The sequence below is a fragment of the Hypanus sabinus genome, chromosome 1 (assembly GCF_030144855.1).
Source record: "Hypanus sabinus isolate sHypSab1 chromosome 1, sHypSab1.hap1, whole genome shotgun sequence".
Lineage (NCBI taxonomy): Eukaryota > Metazoa > Chordata > Chondrichthyes > Myliobatiformes > Dasyatidae > Hypanus > Hypanus sabinus.
Window position 1 is genome coordinate 79,468,641 of NC_082706.1, and position 23,221 is coordinate 79,491,861.

Sequence of the window (23,221 nt, forward strand, 5' to 3'; positions counted from 1 at the left end):
TAAATGTATAACTCTCAATAACAAATTGTGACGTGGCATTGTATGTGTATGACACTCTTATGCATGGAAGCAAATGGCACACATCAGCGATATCAGTTGTTAGCTGAAAATATCGTGTGGGCTGAATTGCAGAAGGAGACTTTGCCTGTATGGAGTGGCTTCACCTCAGGCCTGGTTTGGTTTAACATAAATAGGCTATCATCTCTGGCTTATTTCTTTGTCTTAGAAATCTATAATAAATAAATATCTGGAATTACTTGCAATATTTCAATGGTGCAGCTGACCATTACATGAGGTAGCTGAGATTCCTTTGGGCACGAGATGTCAAGAGGAAGACCACTCCACCTGCCATATGGAAGTAAACATTCCAACTGGTCCCATCAACTTAAGCACCAATTAGACCGTAAAACCATAAGACCATTGGAGCAGAATTAGGCTATTTGGCCCATTGAGTCGGCTTTGTTTTTCCACTCAACCCATTCTCATACTTTCTTCCCATAACCTTTGACACCCTTACTAACCAAGAACCTATCAACTTCTGTATTAATTATACCCAATAACTTGGCCTCCACATCTGTCTGTGGCAATGAATTTCAGATTCACCAGCCTCTGGCTAAAGAAATTCTTTCTCACCTTTCTTCTAAAGTACCATCCTTCTATTCTGAGGTTATGCCCTCTGGCCCTGGACTGTCCCACTACTGGAAACATCCTCTCCACATTCATGAAGAGATCCTACTTTAACAAAAGATAGCATTCTGAAGTGACTTTCATAAAGCATAGGTTCCACACAGTTTATGCTTTGACTGTCATGTGCTCCCATCTGGCCAGCCCAAAACTGCCATTAACCCTTCTTGTGTTTAAAATGCAACAGAAGTTATGAGCTCTCGACTTAAGACTATTTGAACAAGTTCACATCACCTTCTGATCAAGATTTTCAAGACAAATATTGGTTGATAACAGATTACTGTTCGATGATCTGACATCTCAAATCAATTCTTTCCTCACCAAACATCATTTACTTAGAGATACAGCGAAGAACAGGTTCTTCCACCCCAAGAAGTTGCACTGCTCGTTGACTCACCTATTGCACCCTAGTCTAATCACAGGACAATTTATAACTGTCAATTAACCAACTAACCGGTACTTTGTACTGTGGGAGGAAACTGAAGCATCCAAATGAAACCCATGCACTCATGGAAAGGACGTACAATCTCCTTACAGAAGACACCAGAATTGAGCTTCGAACTCCGAATCTCCAAAATGGTAACTGCTACACTACTGTGACCCTGGCATGATATTAAATTCAGAAAACTACAACGCAGTGCAGGAATAACTGTTCATCAAGTAGACTGATGACCCATCACCCAAGGTCACTGGTCCAGAAATATCTCAGCAGTTCCCATGACCATTAACTGTGAGTTAATTCTTAATTACACTGCTACAGCAAAGTTAACATGCTTTACTCGGGGTATTAATAAAATAATTATCAGTGTTATTAATTCTTGCTGTAAATTAACGTAAGAATGCCCACCTCACCATTTCTATTGCTCTGACCTGCATGTACCATGGATATTTGAGGAGATTTCCCAAAATTCTGATGTCAGTCATACATATTAGCTACATCAACATCCCTCCACCGAACCTTCCTTTTCACAATGCAATCTCTTGCAAAGTGTTTGTTTAATATTTCTTCTAGCTTTTATTATTTGTTATTCGGTTATGGGTGTTGCATCTGTTGTTCATTTGCTATTCCCTATAGAGTTTCTGGCCGGCATTCTCCTTGGACTGCAGGCATTCAAAGTTCAGAAGTTCAAAGTACATTTATTATCAGTATTATCATGTATTATCACATTATACAACTTTTGAAGTTCATCTCGTGACTGTCTGTTAGGAGACGAATCTCAAGGTTGTATGATGTATACATACTGTGATAATAAATGTACTTTGCATTTTGAACTCCTCTAGCTCAAAAGAGGAACTGCATTTCCCAGTGGGTTGTAAATCTATGGAATTCTCTGCCCAGTGAAGCTATCACAGTAAATATACTTAAGACAAAGTTGAATAGGGTTTTTGCATAGTAGGGGAATTAAGGGTTATGGTGAAAAGGCAGGCAGGTGATGATGAGTCCACCATAGCCAGATCAGCCACGATCTTATTGAATGGCAGAGCAGGCTCGACGGGCCAGATGGCCTACTCCTGCTTATAGTCTCTGTTCCCACACTGATATTAACAAGGAAAATACAAATTATGAACCAGAGTCAATGAAATAATAGCAGTGTATCTAAATCAAGATGATACACAACTAAAATGGAGATTTGGAATTAGTAATGTTCTTAGAACATTGTTCTTCTTGGAAGCAGATTTCACATCGTAGTGAAGTTCTGTCAGAATGAACGTGATCAACTGTATTGCACCCTGGATCTAATATATGTTGCAACAGCTGTTTATCACAATGCAATTTGTAAATATTGAATCTAGGAACAAGTTTACTGATCAAATGAACTGCCATAGTCTGAATAGTGTTCAGCTACTTATGCACCATCAATAACTCACTCTGAGATGTAAAGGCGAGATATCAGCTTTTATTGACTGGAAAAAGGAACAAGCAGTGAGTGACCACCATATTACATCCTGGAGACTGAGAGGCCAGGCTTAGGCCTTGATCGCCTTTATACAGGGGTCTGTGGGAGGAGCCACAGGAGCAGTCAGCAGGGGGGCATGTCCAGACAAGTATATGTAGTTCACCACACTCACCCCCCCGCCCCTTTGTTTTAAAAGAGTCCCCATGTGGCAAAGTTTCTTACAGGTTAAGTCTTTCAGGTGGTCGAATCTGTCACTGTGATCTACGTAGCACTGGCTGTGATTGCACAGGTGCCGGTGGTGATTGCACCGGAGACGGTGGTTGTGCTGGTTCCAGCCTGACTGGAGGTGTCAGCCCACTAGGCGTCAGTGATCCCTCACGCATGTGCGAGGCGCCTGGTATATACGCGTACGAAACGCCTGGTATATGAGTGTCGTGAGGAGTCTGTGTAGGGCTTGGTGTGTGCGGTGTCACCTCAGGTACAGGGTTCATAGTTACAGTGGAGTGTTCAGGGTAGTGGTCTGCTGCTCCTGTGGGCGCCAGGTCGCGGACGGAGACCGTGTCCTCCCGCCCATCAGGTAAGACCACGTAGTGGTGTCGGGGCAGGAAATGGCAAAGGGGAACCACGAGTACTCGTCAATAATATTGAGAAAATAGATATTGCGGTCAGTGGAGGGAAGGGGGCCCTTAAAGTCAACACTCAGTCGCTCAAAAGTTGACAAGTTGCGCTGTTTCAGGATGGTAGAAGTGCGGTTTGCACTCAGCGCAGATTTGGCAGTCCCTGGTCATCGTCCTGATGTCCTCCAGGGAGTATGGCAGGTTCCGGGCTTTCACAAAATGGTAAAATCGGGTGACCCCCGGATGGCAAAGTTGTGCATGAAGGACGTATAGCCGGTCGAGCTGTGTGCTAGCACACGTTCCCCGGGATAGGGCATCAGGGGGCTCATTGAGTCTGCCAGGACGGTACAGGATATCATAGTTGTAGGTGGAGAGTTCTATTCTCCACCGCAAAATCTTATCATTTTTGATTTTGCCCCGCTGTTGGTTGCTGAACAGGAACGCAACCGAGCGCTGATCGGTCAGCAAGGTGAACCTTTTGCCAGTGAGATAGTGCCTCCAGTGCCTAACAGCTTCTTTCTCCACTGCAGAGTGCCGAATTTCAGAACCTTGAGCCTTGAAGTCAGCAGGGGGCGTGTCCAGACAGGTATATGTAGTTCACCACAGCTATTTGTGTGTTGTTGTGGATATTGCTAACTAAGCTAATGATAAGTATTCCAGCACATTTTGCTTTGAGAATGTCAGTAGTGGATCAGATTTCTGGAATCAGGAGAGGACCATAAGAAGATTGGAAGGTTTGAGTGTCCTGTGGACATGGACTCCAAGATCTCACTGATCCTCCACACTGCTAAGATTCTTACCATTTATATTATATTCTATCTTCAAATTTGACTATCCAAAATGAACCACTTTACACTTAGGCAACACGAGTGAATCTGCAGATGCTGGAAATAAATACAAAACACAAAATGCTGACAGAACTCAGCAAGCCAGACAGCATCTATGGGAGGAGGTAGTGACAACGTTTCGGATATCAATTCTGCTTTTTTCAGTAATGATGGTTGAGCTTCTGGTCAATATCACAACTAACATGGGGTTGGTTGAAAATCTTTGTGAAGGAGGAGATCAGGAAAGAGGCCCTGCATAGTCATGAGAGGCAAAATGAAACAGTACTGAGAGGAAGATGCCAGGAACCACATAATCTCAGAGAAGTTATTGAAGAGAGAAAGAAAGAAAGTTTCGCTTTATTTGTCACATGTACATTGAAACATTGAAGCATGAAGTGAAATGCATGACTTGGGTGAAATCATATCAGCGAGGATTGTGCTAGAGCCAGCCCAGAAATGTTGCCATGCTTCAGGTGCCAGCATAACACACCCACAACTTACTAACTATAACCCCAACTGTGCATCTTTGTAATGTGGGAGGAAACCCACACGATCGGAGGAGAATGGACAAGTGGCAGAAATCGAACCCTGATCAGTAATTGCTGGTGCCGTAGAGCAGCTGTGGTAACCACTAGGCATTGGTGCCACCCACATATAGAAGATTGTCATTTTGGCCTGTTGTTGCCAGGCTGGTGGGAAGCAGCTTTCATCAATAGCCCTGCAGATTACAGCTCAACTGAATTACTTACATATAATGAGGGTTTCTGCCTCTATCACCTTTTCAGCAAATAAGTTCTGGACCCCAAGCAAAGCCTTGGCAAAAATGCCTTTTCTTCACTTTCTCCCTAATTCTCCACCAATTAATTTAAACTTATGCTCCCTGTTTTAAACCCATGATTAAGGGAAATACAACAAGTACCTCCTGCTTATTCTCTCTGGGCTCCTCATAATTCGACTCACTTTAGCCTCTTCTTTTCCAAACAATTCTACCTTAACTAATCTTTCGTCATCGTCACATTTATCCAGTCCATGGAACAACCTTTTTAAATATCCCTTTGCAATCTCTCCAATACAATCACATATTTAAAGAGACAAATTAACAAAATGACCTGCAAATTTTGGGAGGTGGGAGGAGATTGGAACTCAACCAAGGAAACACACGTCATTCCAAGAAGAGTGTATATCCTCACAGAGAGAACCCAAGGTCAGATGTGAACTTGGTTCACTGGGGCTCATGAGGCAGCAATTACCACTGTGCCACCCTGATTTCTCAGTTCATTCTGAGTGAATGCTGGTGGTTTTCCTGTTTTTCTGGATTTATTTTCCCTGGCTTGATAGTAATGATACAGTGAGGTCACTAGGCCGAGTTTACATATTGTGGTGGAATACGATATATATATATATAGCATCCTTGGTGTAACTGTGCACTTTGTCTCCGCAAGTGTTGTCCTGCCATTACTCCAATTAATGTTGTACTTAAACCCTTCTATAGCACTGTTTCCAGTGCTGGGTAATACCCCACAAGACCCTGGTCAATGTGTTAGAAGCTGCTTACTCTTGGTCAAAGTCTTTAGCTATGTTAAGAAATCCAACCAATCAACAAGTGCACCAATGCAGGATATAGCAGGTGAAGTTGGAGCAGAATACCATCTCTGTAGTAATTATCAAAGTACTTCCTGACATCTTCAGGTATCAATGTTTTGGATGTCCAACATCTGCAGAATTCTGTCTGTTTATGATCAGGGTTTTGGTTTAAGGATTTTGATGGTTTCCAACATCAGCATCCTTGAGTTACTCAGCATTGACTGTCATTGTGTCCTCCAGCTACTGCAGCTATTCCAGCAGCCTTGTCCTCCCGTAGCCATCTTGTACCTGACAAACAGGTGGCACCTAACTCCAGACTGGAGAAGTAGAGTTTCTGCTGCATCTGTATGTCAGCATTTTAACATAACCCAATATTTCTGCCTAGTGCACCAAAAAATTATTTGTAAGTTACAAAACAAATTGTAGGTACTACAAACCTGAAATAAATATAAAAATTTTGAAAATGCTCAACAAATCAGGTGCATCAGTGGATAGAGAAACAGAGGTAATGTGTCTTTCATCCAAACATCCAATTTAGATCCAATGATATACAAGCAGACTCGATGGGCCAAATGGCCTAATTCTGCTCCTGTATCTTATATGTCAGGTTGCCAAATCATTGATCTTCACTCTGGCACGTGTGGCCTACATGTTCTCTGAGTTACACAGCAGTGACAATGTGGCATAAAATGTAACATTAGAGAAATGAACAGGCCATTCAGCTCATAATGTTATGCCAGTTTTAATTCTACTTTATGCCAAATATCCTCCTCATGTATATCCTCCATAACCCTCCATTCCCTTCCTATTCATGTTTGTATTTAAAAGCACCTTAAGCACTAAACTGCTTACTTCCACTAATACCCCTGGAAGCCTACCACAGGCACCTACCACTCTGCATAAAACACTTGTACCTCATGACACCTTTAAACCCCAACCTTAAAAGCAGGTCCTCTGGGGTTTGATATTCCTAACCTGGAGAAAATATTCAGACCGTCTATGACTTTAAAAAGTCCCATCAGGTCTTCTCTTTGCCTCCAGCACTCTAGGGAGAACAATACAAGTTTGTCCAGCTTTCCATTATAGTTCATAGCCTCTACTCCAGGCAGCATCCTAACCCTCTCTATAGTTTCCACATCCTTCATATAATGGGGGTGACCAGAACTGTGCATCATACTCCGGGTGGTTTACATAGCTGAAGCAAGACCTCCTTACTCTTATACTCAACACCCTTACTAATGAAAGCAAGTACACCTTTTTAACCACCTCATCCACTTGTTTAGGCATTTGCAGTGAACTTTGAACCTAGACCTGAAGATCCATTTGTACCTCAATGCTATTAAGGGGTCTACTATTAACTGTAGACTTTCGCTTTTCACTTGACTTCCCATAGTGAAACAACTCATGCTTGTGTAGATTAAACTCCATCTGCCATTTCTCTGACTATATTTGTAACTGAGCTATATCCTGCTGTATTCTTCGAGGGTCCTATACACTGTCCACAACTCCACCAGTCTTGGTGTCACCTGTAAACTTCATGATCTACCCATCTGCACTTTCATCCATATCATTGATATATATAGATCCTTGTAGAACACCACTGGTCACTGACCTACAGCCAGGGTAACAGCCTTCTACCCCTACTCTCTGCTTTCTGTGGCAAGTCAGTTCTAAATCAAAACTTAAAATTCACCCGCGATACCATGCATCTTTATCTTACCAATTACCTTAATAAAGTCGATGGAGACAAACACCTTAACATCATCAGGCTCCTTTATCATCTGTTTAAAACACTTGATCAAGTTTGTAACACCTGTTCTGGTCTGCACAAAGCCATGCTGACTGTCCCTAAGCAGGCCATGCATCCCAAACACATATCAGTCTTATCCCTCAGTAACTTCTCCACTAGTTTCTCAACCACCGATATGAAGCTCCTAATGACCAGGATTATTCCTATTTCATTCTCGAACAAAGGCACAACATTTTTTTACTCTCCAGTCCTCTGTGATTTCACATGTCGCTAGTGAGGATACAAAGATCTTTGTCAAAGCACCAATCTCTTGACTCCGTCTGCCACAACAGACAGGATCTCCCGGTTGCCACCCATTTCAACTCTGCTTCACATTGCCATTCGGATATGTCCATACATGGCCTCCTCTACTGCCATGAGGAGGCCAAACTCAGGTTGGAGGAACAACATCTCATATACCTTCTGGGTAGCCTCCAGCCCCTTGGTATGAACATCAAATTCTCCAACTTCTGGTAATTCCCTCCCTCTCCCTTCCCCCATCCCACTTTCACTCTGCATCCTCTTCTAGCTGCCTATCACCTCTCTCATGACTCTGCTTTCTTCTACTACCCATAGTGCATTCCCCTTTCATTTCTTCTTCACCTCTCCGGACTATCCCCTCCCCCACCCCTTGATCTTTCCTCTGATTGGATTTTCACCTGGCACCTTCCACCCTCCCCCCACCTTCTCTATAGGGCCCCTGCCGCCTCCTTCTTCAGTCCTGATGAAGGGTCTCAGCCCGAAACGTTGACTGCTCATTTCAACAGATGCTGCCTGACCTGCTGAGTTCATCCAGCTTGTTTGTACGTCTTAATCTCTTTACTTGCTTCTTTCAATATTCTACCCTGGTGATGAATCCATCTTAATACTTTTCAAAAGTCCCAGCTCAACCTCTTGCTTAATCTCAAAATGTTCCAGCACATTAACATGCTTCACTTGGCCTTCTCTATCTCCCAAATCCTTCTCCTTGGTAAATAGAATCATTGAAACCTAGAAAACCTGCAGCACTATACAGGCCTTCAGCCCACAAAGCTGTGCCGAACATGTCCTTACTTAGAAATTACCTAGGGTTACCCATAGCCCTCTATTTTTCTGAGCTCCATGTATCTGTCCAGGAGTCTCTTAAAAGCACCAGCAGCCCATTCCATGCACTCTGCGTAAAAAAACTTGCCCAACATCTCCTCTGTACCTACTTCCAAACACACTAAAACTGTGCCCTCTCGTGCTAGCCATTTCCGCTCTGCGAAAAAGCCTCTGACTATCCACACGATCAATGCCTCTCATTATCTTATACACCTCTATCAGGTCACCTCTCATCCTCTGTCACTCCAAGGAAAAAAGGCTGAGTTCACTCAACCTATTCTCTTAAAGCATGCTCCTCAATCCAGGCAACATCCTTGTAACTCTCCTCTCACCCTTTCTATGGTTTCCACATCCTTCCTGTAGTGAGGCGACCAGAACTGAGCACAGTACTCCAAGTGGGGTCTGACCAGGGTCCTATATAGCTGTAACATAACCTCTCAGCTCCTAAACTGAATCCCATGATTGATAATGGCCAAGGCATCATATGCTTTCTTAACCAGAGTCAACCTGCACAGCAGCTTTGAGTGTCCTATGGACTTGGACCCCAAGATCCCTCTGATCCTCCGCACTGCCAAGAGTCCTACCATTAATACTATATTCTGCCATCATATTTGACCTACCAAAATGAACCACCTCACACTTATCTGGGTTGAACTCCATCTGCCACTTCTCAGCTCAATTTTGCATCCTATCAATGTCTCGCTGTAACTTCTGACAGCCCTCCACACTGTCCACAACACCCCCAACCTTTGTCTAATCAGTAAATCTACTAACCCATCCCTCCACTTCCTCATCCAGGTCATTTATAAAAATCCCAAAGAGTAGGGGTCCCAGAACAGATCCCTGAGGCACACCACTGGTGACTGACTTCCATGCAGAATATGACCCGTCTACAACCACTCTTTCCCTTCTGTGCAATGAATTAATCAGCACATTATGCCCTGCCCTAGTGCAGAGTTTTATTTTTGGCCAACATACATTGCTGATTTAATAGGTGTGTCCAGGTGGTCACAAAACAATGTCCAGGCCAAGGAATTTCAGAGGGCAGATTCCCACTGTGATCGGCTCCCTCTCTGAAAGAACTTTACCATATTCCCCTTCCCCAGCTATTTCTTCATAGCTGGGTAAATATTTATTTTTCAAGCACAAATTCCTTGTGAAACTGGTAAATGACTTTGCTTTCATCAACCCTTCAGACCGTGCACTCCGGCGAACAACAACTTGCAATATCATATCTCTCCCACTTCCTTGTTTTTTTTGTCAGTTGTCTCAGAGTCAATTGCTGCACCATATTAACAGCTGAATACTTAACAAGACATCATATATTCCAATCCATTGTTGGGTATATTCCTAGTAACCAAATAGGCTTTCTGTTTCCTTTAATATCTTGGTATAAAGCACTGATATTCCTGAAATATTCAGATACTATGACATCTTAAAAGTAACAAGAAGAAGCCGCCACGATCTCAGTAATCATCAACACGAGAATTACTTTTGCATGTTCGCTACTGTCACCAAGTTGACAATGCAGTTTGGCATCATTTGTTAATTACTGTGTAGTTATCTATTCTGAGCACACTGGCAAGGCCATCAAACTGTGGGGCAGTGCATGACAGAACAGCAGGTAGTTGTACTTGTCTTTAAATTTCACTTCCACCCTTATGGGAAACATCATTCTAACTGTTAATAAAAGAGCCAGGACTAGGATTGAGTCAAGGGTGATTGAACAAATTGTCTATTTTGTGACACAAGGAACAGAGATACCAATCTATTGTGAAAGTATCTCTGTGTTGTAAAGCCATATTTACTGTCAATAAGTAAATCAGCTGACAGTGATCAGAGCTGCAGTCAGCCATTCCCACCAGCAGCTTGGAACTGTGGATTCGTTATTCCCAATGTCAATCATCTGGTTACCTGTACTCTGTAGCCATTCTTGCATTCTATTTATTTCTATTCAGCTGAATTGGTAGCGAGGAAGGATGGTGGTAAAAGGAGAGCACATGCCATTTCTCAATGTGGTTTATAAAAGTACGCTTTTGTGAAAGTAACCTCTGAATCACCTACAATCTTCACCAAAAATAAGTCAACACCAGGATTACTCAAAATTTTCAGTGATGGCCTTGAACTTTAGAAGAGAACTTATTTGTCTTTTTAGTCAACATAAACTGCTGCATGTGATCACAAGCGAAGAGGACAATATTAACTAAAAAGGGCACACACAGCAAAGGTTGTTGCTACACTAAATAGATAATGGTCACACAAACAGAAGGGAATTCTTTGGGTCCACACAAAGGAGGGCAGTGAGGCAGTAGGGGATGAGGATCTTTTAAAGTTAGCTCTAAGGCTATTTAAACCAGCTACATGGGGGTTAGACTTTACCTGACATCATTTTCAGAGTATCGCCTTTGCATATCCTCTTTATTCCTTTGTCTCTTCCCTGTCTCGTCCTCTTCCTCTTCTTCCTCCTTCCCCTCCTCCTCTACCCCCTCCTCATCCTCTTTCTTCACCTCTTTCTCTCCCTCCTCCTCCACTTTCTCTTCCTGCTCCTTCTCCTCGTCCTTTGCCTCCTCCTCCTCCTCCTCCTCATCTTTCTCTTTCACCTCTTCCCTCTCTTCCACCTCCGCACATTCCTCTTGCTCACATTCCTCTTGTTCTTCCTTCGGTTTGCTTTCTTGCCCCATATCCTCATTATCCTCTTTATTCTCATCGGGGTTTGCTTTCTCCTCCTCCCCGTCTTTCTTTATTGCCTCTTCCTCCTCTACTTCAGCCTCCAGCTCTGCCTCTTCCTTGTTCCCTTCTTCCCCTCCCTCTTTCTTTTCTTCTAATGCTTTTGACCGCCTGAAGATCAAAGTGCAAAATAATGGAGGCATGCAAGACAGAATAAAACAAAAAAATGATATTAGTTGAATTAAAGGAATGAAAGAATTCCAAATGGAAAAATAAACTAAAATTAAACAAGCAAGCAATCTATGTAATAAACATTGCTTTATATCAAATCACAGATAATTCAGAATAATTCTAAGCACAGTCAATAATTTCTATCTATTTCTATACCAGATTTAATTAAGAAACAAACCAAAATTTGTAAATGCTATTACAATATTATTTTATGAATTTGTATTTCAACAATAACAATTGTAGCTTTACACATAAATGTATAATATATAGCAATTGACCAGCAATGCTGATGCCTCTTGACTAGAATTGGGCCCTTGATCTATGACTTTGTTTTCCATTAAGCTGATTTTTAAATGTTGGTTTATTGACTTAACTCATTGATGAGGCAGTAATCTGATGGAGCACATGGAAATCCAATTGCAAAAAGAAACCAAATCTATCTTTATCTAAGAAGGCCTTCATATTGAGAACAAATATCCCATCGACCATTACTTTCTAATTCTGCTTTAACCTTTAATCATCTTTTATCCATGTGGTATTTTGTGTATGGGAGGTTCAGCAATATTAATAAGAAAGCACCAATGCACTGAAATCCAAGAGACAAAAGAAAGTAATGAATTAGAGCTAATGGCAGCATTTGATTTGGTGCTATTGAGGCAACCTGACCAGAAGTAGTGTTGGAAAGGTTGATACACAGTACATACTTCAGTTATGAAGTAGCTCTTCTATTGTAAATTCTACACTAACATTGTGACATGCAAACAACATAGATGTTTTGTATTATTTTCTAGCAATCTTGCTAATATTTATTGTAGCTGTGAAATATAAGAAATGAGAGCATAACCAGCTTGATAAGTAACTAGTTACGTACTTAACAACTGGTTTGTTACTTAACTGAATGCTTTTACACTCTGTTGATGTACTTATGCCAACCCAGAAAAATCACAATATGCTCCTTTAGAAGACAAGTTGAGCTGCTCTTCCCATTATCACTCTCCTAATTTCACGGTTATAATTCAAGTTTGGCAGTAAGGGGGAACACTAAACAAAAATGAAATTGACTTCGCTATTTTGGCCCTTGGAATAATAGCAATGTAGAGATGTGTCTCTTGTAATAAGTTAACGTCTTGTAAATGGGGATTATAGTGATGTTATTGATGGTACTTGTAGTGTTAGTGGTGGTAGCAGCAGAGCATGAGCACGGAATAAGAAAAGTCTTTGCCTGGTCACCAACAAATAAGCTGTTTCTTTGTTTTTCCATAAGAAATCTGGAATATATTCAATACATTTCTTCGTGAAAGGGATTACTAGAATAACATGTTGTTTTAGTATTTATTTTTTCCAAATGAAAGATGCTTGCAACACTGCTTTGATTTACAAACTGGTTAATTATAGAAAAATGTATATTTTTTGAAGTGAAGAAACATTGGAGAAATGTTGGCATTCAGAAGCATTTGGCATTCAAAAGTATAGTGGCAGACTTCACAATCTGAATTTGGAAGTTCAAGAATTTTGTATTAGATACTGCCACTGTGGGAATCCCGGACTTCATGCTGTTTAAATGGATAATTGCTCAGGGCTTTGCTCAGAGCTGTCAGCATAGGCAGAGCTGGGTTTATAACCTGAGGTCCATGGACCTCTTGCTTAATGGCATTGATGCATGGCATTGAAAAGGTTGTGAAGCCCTGGGCCAGAGTGATGCAGTTCATAACAATTAATGCCTTTAAAAAGTAGATGTTGTGAGAATGTGGAGTCAAGGCACGGGGCTTAAGGTCTTAAAGTAAGTCGATGGCCAATTTGTAATGAGGAGACACTTATGCCCTCAAAAGACTGTTCACAAATGGAACTCCCTACCCTTAAGGAGTATGAATATTTCTGCTGCAGAGTACATTAAAGTCATACAGAGAGAAACTTATGCAAAGGTAATCAGTGGATTCTGGTAGGGAAACAGAAGCAGTACAGAGAATTGTGAATGGAGTACAAGATTAATCATGATATTGGAAGCGTCAACAACTGTCCTATTCCAGCTCCTACTTCTAGAGTCCATACAGCGTGGATACAGGCCCTTTGGCCCAACAAGTACATGCAGACCCTGGTACCCACCCAGTTCATCCCAATTAACTGCACTAGGCCCATATCCCCCTAAGCTCCTTTCCTCTATCCATCTGCTTCTTAACTAATTTGTTGCAGTCTTTTGAAGAGTGAAACACAATGGACAATTGTGTAAGATATTTCTGAAGCTGCACTATTTAACACATTTGTTTCATTATATAAACAACATTGTCTAGTGTATAATAACAATGCTATTTGCTGTGCAGTGTCTTTGTGAGTGCTGATGACTCAGCATATGCACCAGGCAACACTGGTTATCTCAATGCTTAGCAATAATGTTATAATACTGAGGTCTCTGAATGTCTGAAATGGGTTGTTGTATAAATGCAGCAACATTCCAAATATAAAACTTACTTAAGGTATAAGAGTGAAGTACTATCTCATTAATCAAACTGTTTAAACCTGAAACAGATGAATTGAGTAATGTTCTACATAAGGTAACACCATCACTGGGTCTCACCTGATCTTCCTGGTTGTTCGAGGATGTTCAGACTGCACAGACATGTAACTTGTGCTGCTCATTCGTGAAGCGCTACTTGTCCTTGATACGGCAGACACGTCACTTACATCACTGTCTGATGACTTGTTAGAGATATTATCTGACCCTCGGTGTGTGTCCCGTCCCAACCGATGCTATTGAAAAGAAATTACATCAATAACTTTAATCATTAAGTCAAAGATAAAATTTCTCATTTGTTCTCATGTCCTTATTTCCATTCATATGTTACTCCAAAGCACTGAGTTTTCATATCATGCTGATAACAATATTTAGTTCAAATTTAAAAGAAGGCAGGCTAAGAGTTGTCCAAGGCTCAGGTGAAGTAGTATCCATTTGATGTTAAACTGATCAACCTGCAGTTTAGGAAAGCTTAACTTCCAAGCTTAAGTGTTTCCAGTCATCTTCAGTAAATACTACTCTCCTTTTTATAAAGTCATAGAGCAATTGCTTCTAAAGTACCATTATTATAGAAGTTAATATCTGGAATTTGAGTCACTTTAAAAGATCTCATAAAATGACTTAAGGCCCTGGGTCCCAACAACATCCCAGAGATAATGCAGAGGAATGTCCAGATTGTCCAAATTGACTCTGCATAGCAACACACATCAACTACTCAATAACGCAGGACAAATCCAGTCCATCAGTATCTCCCTATTATCAGCAAGTTAATGGAATATGTTATCAACAGTTGATCAACAGACATTTACTTACTAATATTCAATGATGCTCAGTTTGAGTTACAACCGGGCTGCAACTTCAGATGTCATTAAAGTCTGGACCGAATATTTAGAAAGTAGATGTTTGCCCATGTGAATCCAGGAATTAAGGTGTCATTTAACACAGTGTAATAGGTTAAATGCCATGTAAAACAGAATCACTGGTAATCAAGGAAAAAACTTTCCACTTGCTGAAGTTATAATCATCTTAAAGAAAATACTAAAAGCCAATCATCACATCTCTACAGGAACTCCTCAGGACAATACCTAGGGTCAACCATCATCAGCTGCTTCATCTTTAACTTTCCCTTCATCACAATACAGGAATTTGGAATGTTCACTGACTGTTCCAGTGTTTTGTTTCACTCTCAGTCTCAGACCATACAATAAGCCAGGTAACAATTGAACTTAACTGGAAAGTATCAATATTTGCCACATCTGCCAAGATATGACCATCTGCAAGGGGAATCCACAGATCTACTCTTGATATTTAGTAGACTGCCATTACAGAATCATTCATCAACATTTCAAATGTCACTAATGATTAGAAATTTCATTGGACCTGCTTTGGTCAGAAGCTAGCTATTTTTTTTTTAAACATAGCACAATAACAGGCCCTTCTGGTCCAACAAGCCCATACTGTCAGTTACACCCATACTAGCCAGTATGTCTTTGGAATGAGGGAGAAAATCTGAGCTCATGAAGGAAACCATGCAGTCACATATAAGCTTTTTACAGAACCTGGGTCACACTGGCTCCATAGTCACATTATGCTCACCACTATGCTGCCAAGCCACCCCTTTCCCTTTGCATTAATTGTCTCATCTACCCGACTCCTCAAAGCTTTCCATCAATTGCATGGTAAACTCGGGAACTCTGCACTTATCTGGGTGAATGGACCTCCAACAATAAGAAGCTTGCTACCATATTGTTTAACCATCTCACTTATTTGGCACCTCATTCAACATCCTAAATCTTCACTGTCTACAATGTCAGATGTAGGTGCATAATCGCTGCGTATTTCCATGCTGGATATGCACCACCCTAGCATGGAAATATATCACCATTATTACTAGTTCACAAAACAATCATCCTGAGTGCCTTCACAAAGCAAGCTGCTGAGGTTCAGAAAAGCACTTCATCATTACCTTCTCAAGGGCAATTAGGAATTGATTATAAATACTATTTTATCAGTGAGGTCAACATTTGATGAATAATTAATTAAACACACTTCCATGTACTTAGTACCAATCAGTTGTTGAAAGTATGTGGCAAGAGCTCTTTGGCTTGTACTCGGAAACCCGATGGAATCGAAGCCAAGACTGAGGGGTAGAGCATTGGGGCATTCTAGCCAACAGGGTGAAAGAAAGCCTCGGTCAGTGGGAGACCAAAGATTTCTAAAAAGATACTAAAATTAACCTATTTTTCTATGTTTCCAGCTCCAACTATGTTACCATTGAGTTTGATCAAACAAGAAAATCACCATAGATTTCCCTATTATGGCTCGGTTTAAGGCTGTAATGAAGATACAATATTATTATTGCTTATATAAAGAAGAACCATGGTGCCTCTAGGTGGATCTGCTCAATTCTCAAACTGAGCAGGTTAAAACTTTTGTGTGTGATGTCAGCTGTTAAGATAAAGAAAATCCTTTATTTTTAGCCATGTTTACCAACAAACATTGGTATGGTTTTCTCATTACAGTTCACGTGATAAAAATACTAAGTATTTGCTTCCTGTCCAAGGATTCTGTTGGACTTCAGATGAAAAAGGACTTACAACTGGAGGGACGTCACGTGATGACGTAGGATCAAAACGCTGGAACCCAGCTCTCCCGTAAAAAATCAATAAATTAATGTTTAAGTGAAGGAAAGTTAGTCAATACTTTCTAAAAGTTACTTATAAACTACTCCTGATTGTTTCAAGCTATGCCTCATAAACAGAAGATGAAGAAAACCACTACCGGGAAGACAAAGCAACTTGGAGCAGAACCAAGGCCCACTTCTAATAAAGAACCGTGGACTCAGGTACATTATACCACCGGCGATATGGAACAGGAAACTGCGACAACATCGAACATTCCTAAAGGAAAAGACCAATGAGAACTACGCAAGCGTGAAGCAAGGAGCATGCGCAAACGGGAGCAACCAAAACTACAAAGCCCAATTATGACTGCAACCAAAAGTGAAAGTGAATCTGAGGGAGAGTCAGATTCTCTGGAAAGAGCAGATGGAGATGGAGATAAAAGTTCTTCTGGAAATATAGAAAAGACTTTGAGGCAAATAATGTGTAAATTAGGTGCATTAAAAGTAATTAAAAGTAATCAAAAAGAAATCAAAGAAAAAATGATAAATGTGGAGATTATGTTTGATAAAATGACAAAGAGACAGGAAAAAATGGAAAAGAGAATTATAGACGTGGAAACTACAATGGAAGACATGGTTGAAAGAATGAACAAAATGGAAGATGAGAATACTGCTTGGACATCAGAAAGAAAACAATTTATGGAAAAAATTGATAAGCTTGAAAATTTTAGTAGACGAAACAATATTAAAATTGTTGGACTTAAAGAAGATGAAGAAGATGATGATCCAGTATGTTTTTTTCAAAAATGGATCCCTGAAAAATTGAAAATGGAAGGAGAAACTCCAATTGACATAGAAAGGGCTCACAGAACCTTAAGGTCAAGACTTCAACCTGATCAAAATCCACAATCAATTCTGATAAAATGCTTAAGATACCAAGACAAAGAAAAGATCCTGAAGGCGGCTGCCCAAAGTGCCAAAAATAGAAACGGGTCATTGATGATAGCAGGGAAACCAGTTCTTTTTTATCCTGATAGAAGTTATAACCTTTTGAAGAGAAAGAAGGAATTTAACCCAGCAAAAAAAGTCTTATGGGAAAAAGGTTATAAATTTATAATGCGTCACCCAGCAACGCTGATAATTTTTTTGGAGGAGGGGAAAAGAAGATTTTTTACCGATTATCGAGAAGCAGAGGAGTTCGCACAAAAACTTCCATTTATTTGCTAATTACACATAAAGACTTCCAAGTGTAACGGATTAAAGATGAAGATAGAGACAGTGAATGGAAGTGATGGACATTTAAGGATGATACAGGGGAGAAAAGCAAAATTTCAGAAATACTAATTGAGAATAGTATATTTTTTTTCTTCATATATATATATATACATTTTTATGTTGCGGGGGGGGGGGTTGGGGAGCTTTGGATCGGTTACTGTGGGATTCACGTGTGTAATCATGGCGATTGCATTGACCCGTACAACAGAGGGGGGTAATGTTGTGTTATTTTTTTCACAACATTAGTAGGAGGGTATTTTGTTTTTTTCTTTATACTCTATTTTTCTTCTATCTTTCTGCCTGGATGATCGGTGGGGACACACATAGCAACATGGAGAATTTTAAAAAGATTTCCCAGGATACCACGAAAGTTGAAAGATTAGGTATTATTATAGATTGGAGTACTATAATTAAAAAAATAATGACTAATTTACTGAATTTTTTAAGCTTTAATGTTAATGGACTTAATGGACCGGTAAAAAGAAAAAGAAATATAACATACATTAAAAAAATGAAAACAGATATAGCTTTTTTACAAGAAACACATTTAACAGATAAAGAACATCAGAAATTAAAAAGAGACTGGGTTGGAAATGTTATTGCAGCTTCATTTAATTCAAAGGCGAGAGGAGTTGCAATTTTGGTTAATAAAAATTTACCAATTAAAATACAAAATGTATTAATTGATTCGGCGGGGAGATATGTAATTATACATTGTCAATTTTTTTCAGAACTATGGACTCCTATGAATATTTATGCACCAAATGAAAATGATGTAAAATTTATACAAGAGGTCTTTTTGAATTTGGCTAATGCACATGACAAAATATTAATAGGTGGAGATTTTAACTTTTGTCTAGATCCAGTTTTAGATAGATCATATAAAACTATATCATTAAAATCACTATATCATTAGATCATAAAACTATCATATAAAGGTTGTCATAAAATCAAAAGTAGTAAAATTAACTCTATCATTGATGAAAGACTTAAACTTGATTGAATTAATCCAAAAGAAAGAGATTACTCATTTTATTCAAATAGACATAAAACATATTCAAGGATAGATTTTTTCATATTATCAACGAATATTCAAGATAAAGTGAAAAATGTGGAATATAAAGCGAGAATATTGTCAGATCATTCTCCTTTGATAATGACAATGATAATGACAGATAAAGATGGATCAATTTATAGATGGAGATTTAATTAAATGTTACTAAAACGTCAAGATTTTTGTGATTTTATGAAAAAGCAGATTCAGTTCTTTTTAGATACAAATTCACATTCAGTTGATGATCAATTCATATTGTGGGAAGCAATGAAGGCATATTTGAGAGGTCAGATAATAAGTTACACTTCTAAAATTAAGAAGGAATATATGATAGAAATAGATCAATTGGAAAAAGAGATTACAAAATTAGAAAAAGAATCTCAAAGAAATATGACTGAAGAAAAGTGAAGACAACTTGTTAACAAGAAGTTACAATATAATACACTCCAGACATATCGAACAGAAAAAGCAATTATGAGAACTGAACAGAGATATTATGAACTAGGTGAAAGATCACATAAGGTCCTTGCATGGCAGTTAAAAACAGACCTAAAACAATAAATGCAATTTGAAGAAGAGTAAATAAAATTACTTATAAACCTTTAGAAATTAATGAATTTTTTAAGAATTTTTATTCTGAGTTGTATAAATCAGAATCACAAAATGATAATGTCAAGATAGAAAGGTTTTTATCACAAATAACTCTTCCAAAATTAAATACGGAAGAACAGAAGGGATTAGATATGCCTTTTACATTGAAAGAGGTCGAAGAAGCGCTAGGATCACTTCAAAGTAATAAATCTCCAGGAGAAGATGGTTTTCCGCCTGAATTTTATAAAAAGTTTAAAGATTTATTAATCCCTCCTTTTATGGAGTTAATACATCAAGCAGAAAGAACGCATAAACTTCCAGAATCTTTTTCGACAGCTATTTTAATAGTATTGCCAAAAAAAGATAGAGGTCTTTTAAAGCTAGCATCATATAGACCAATTTCTTTATTAAATACTGATTATAAAATAATAGCAAAAATCTTATCTAACAGATTATCTAAATACTTACCAAAATTAGTACATATTGATCCATATTGATACATAAAACAGGATTTATTAAAAATAGACAATCGGCAGATAATGTAACTCGGTTATTTAGTATAATTCATTTAGCGCAAAAGAGGGAGGAAGTGAGTGTGGCAGTTGCTTTAGATGCAGAAAAAGCATTTGATAGATTGGAATGGGATTTTTTATTTAAGGTATTGGAAAAATATGGATTAGGAGTATCTTTTATAAAATGGATTAAAACCTTAAATACTAATCCTAAAGCTAAAGTAGTGACAAATGGTCAAATTTCAACACCATTTCAGTTAATAAGGTCAACTAGGCAAGGTTGTCCATTATCACCTGCTTTATTTGTGTTGGCGATAGAGCCATTAGCTGAATTAATTAGAATGGACCCAGATATTAAGGGTTTTAGAGTTAATCAGGAAGAATACAAGATTAACTTATTTGCTGATGATGTTCTGCTTTGTCTAACAAACCCATTAAACTGGTTGCGTAAATTATCCTATAGATTAGAAGAATATGGGAAAATATTAGGTTATAAAATAAATTGGGATAAAAGTGAAATTTTACCTCTTACTAAAGGAGATTATAGTCAATGTCGATTAATAACTCAATTTAGATGGCCGGCAAATGGTATAAAATATTTAGGTATAAGAGTTGATAATGATATAAAGAATTTATATAAACTAAATTACTTACCACTATTGAAAAAAATTCAAGAAGATCTTGATAAATGGATGGTATTACCAATAACATTAGTAGGTAGAGTAAGTACCATAAAAATGAATATATTCCCTAGATTACAATACTTATTTCAATCACTACCAATACAAATACCCCAGAAATTTTTTCAAGAGTTAAATAAATACGTGAGGAAGTTTCTTTGGAAAGGTAAGATGTCAAGAATATCATTGGAAAAATTGACATGGAAATTTGATATAGGAGGATTACAACTTCCAAATTTTAAGAATTATTATAAAGCAAATCAACTTAGATTTATTGCATCTTTTTTTGAGAAAGATAAACAGGCATGGATTAGAATAGAACTAGATAAAATAGCAGAAAATATACCAGAAGATTTTATATATAACTGGGAATCTAAATGGATACGGGAAAAGAAAGAATCTCCTATATTAAAACATTTGATTGACTTATGGAATAAGATAAATGTTGACGATGAGATAAAGAAATCCTTATTAGCAAAGAGATCTTTAATTCAAAATAGACATTCCTTTTACAATGGATAATCAACTTTTATATAATTGGTTTCAAAAAGGGATTAGATATATAGGTGATTATTTTGAAGGAGGTATATTAATGTCATTTGATCAATTAAAGAATAAGTATAAAGTATCAAACAACACTCTTTTTTGTTACTTTCAACTAAGGGCTTATTTAAGAGAAAAACTAGGTCAAACAATGTTATTGCCGAAATCTAATGAAATAGAAACTTTAATTCAAAAAGGAAAGATTAAAAAATTTATCTCTTGTTTGTATAACTTGATTTAAAAACAGGCAATTAAACAAGGAGTCCATAAGTCAAGACAAAAATGGGAAAGTGATTTGAATATTAAAATTGAAGAAACAAATTGGTCAAGACTATGTCTTGATAGTATGACAAATACAATAAATGTCCGGTTAAGATTAGTGCAATATAATTTTTTTACACCAATTATATATATTACACCACAAAAAATAAATAAATTAAACCCAAATTTATCCGATCAGTGTTTCCGATGTAACCAAGAAATCGGTACTTTTTTACTTTCTACTTGGTCTTGTTCTAAAATTCAACCTTTTTGGACAAACTTAAGAGTTTTATTGGAACAAATTATTGGAACACAACTTCCATATAATCCAACATTATTTTTACTAGGCGATATTGAAGGGATAAAAACGAAACCCAAATTGAATAAATATCAGAAAGAATTTATAAAAATTGCATTGGTAGTAGCCAAAAAGGCTATTGCAGTTACTTGGAAATCGGATACATACTTAAGTATAGATCGTTGGAAGAAGGAAATTTGTGGCTGTATTCCACTTGAAAAAATTACTTATAATTTAAGAGATAAATATGAAACATTTTTGAAAATCTGGCGCCCTTATTTACAAAAGACAGGATTAAATATATAGGTGCTCTGAAGATGAAATAATTGGTTATTTGGGGAAAGAAATAAATATATATACTAAAGTTATTACGAACTCCATGGAGCATGTGGGGATCTTCCAATATCCACTCACTCACTCACTCACTCACTCACTCACTCACTCACTCACTCACTCACTCACTCACTCACTCACTCACTCACTCACTCACTCACTCACTCTTTCTTTCTTTCTTTCTTTCTTTCTTTCTTTCTTTCTTTCTTTCTTTCTTTCTTTCTTTCTTTCTTTCTTTCTTCTTTTTTTTCTATAGGGATGCTGGGGGGGAGGGGTAATATACTTTTTTTTCATACTTTATTTTGTAACTACTTGAAATACAATAAAACAGTTAAAAAAAGGACTTACAACTACAGTGATAATGTCCTGTGCCACCTGGTCCATTGGAAGCTCAACCATATGCTACCTCCTTGAATCCATATAGTGTCCAGGAAAATAAGCTGATGGTTATGATTTGTTTATATTTTGTAATATGGAACACAAAATCATTATCAGAATGTTGTTAGAAGACTCAGATATAAAAATTAGGATCTAATAAGGAGACCATAAAGATCAGTCTCATAATAGCAAGATGTTGGATGTGCAACCCAATTTCATTTCTGCAACTCTGACCATTTAAAAATAGTCACATAACTTAGAACAGTATGGTGCAGGTATAAGCACTTCAGTTTATCATGCTTGTGCTGACCTTGACACCAATCTTAACTTAGTCTCATTGCCTGCACATAGCCCAGATCCCTCTATTTACTGCCTGTGGATGTGTCTGTCTAAATGCCTCTTAAACATCACCACCATACTTGCTTCCACCATCACTCATAGTGATGTGTTATAGGCACCTACCACTTTCTGTGTAGAAATCCTGCCTCCCAAATTTTCTTTGAATCTTTCTCAAATCATCTCAAAGTTGTGCCCTCCAATATTTGACACTTCCACACTAGAACAGTAGATGTTGTCTGCACTGACTCCAGTAACACACATGACAAGGTGGCTCATGGTAGACTGATTCAAAAGCATAAAGCACATGGGAAAAAGACTCTGACTATCTACTTCATTGAGACCCCTCATAATTTTATAAACTTCTATCAGTAATCATAGTCTGCAAGGTTCCAGAGGCAAACAATCCAAGTTTGTCCAAACCTTCCCTATAGCTAAAATACTTCAG

General features: G+C 38.3%; 1 protein-coding gene across 13 annotated transcripts in view; it reads right to left on the minus strand.

Annotated features, from left to right (window-relative positions):
- rims2a (regulating synaptic membrane exocytosis 2a) overlaps positions 1-23,221 on the minus strand; it is a 1,025,605-nt gene that overhangs the window by 171,873 nt on the left and 830,511 nt on the right. For 3 of the 13 annotated variants that reach the window (XM_059971246.1, XM_059971253.1, XM_059971238.1), the window contains one exon: positions 13,953-14,125. The exons of 9 other annotated variants lie outside the window; for them this stretch is intronic. In XM_059971246.1, the coding sequence (XP_059827229.1) occupies positions 13,953-14,125 (173 nt within the window). Of the gene's footprint in view, positions 1-10,861; positions 11,321-13,952; positions 14,126-23,221 lie in introns of all 13 variants that reach the window. One more of the 13 variants, XM_059971230.1, reaches the window with a different exon arrangement.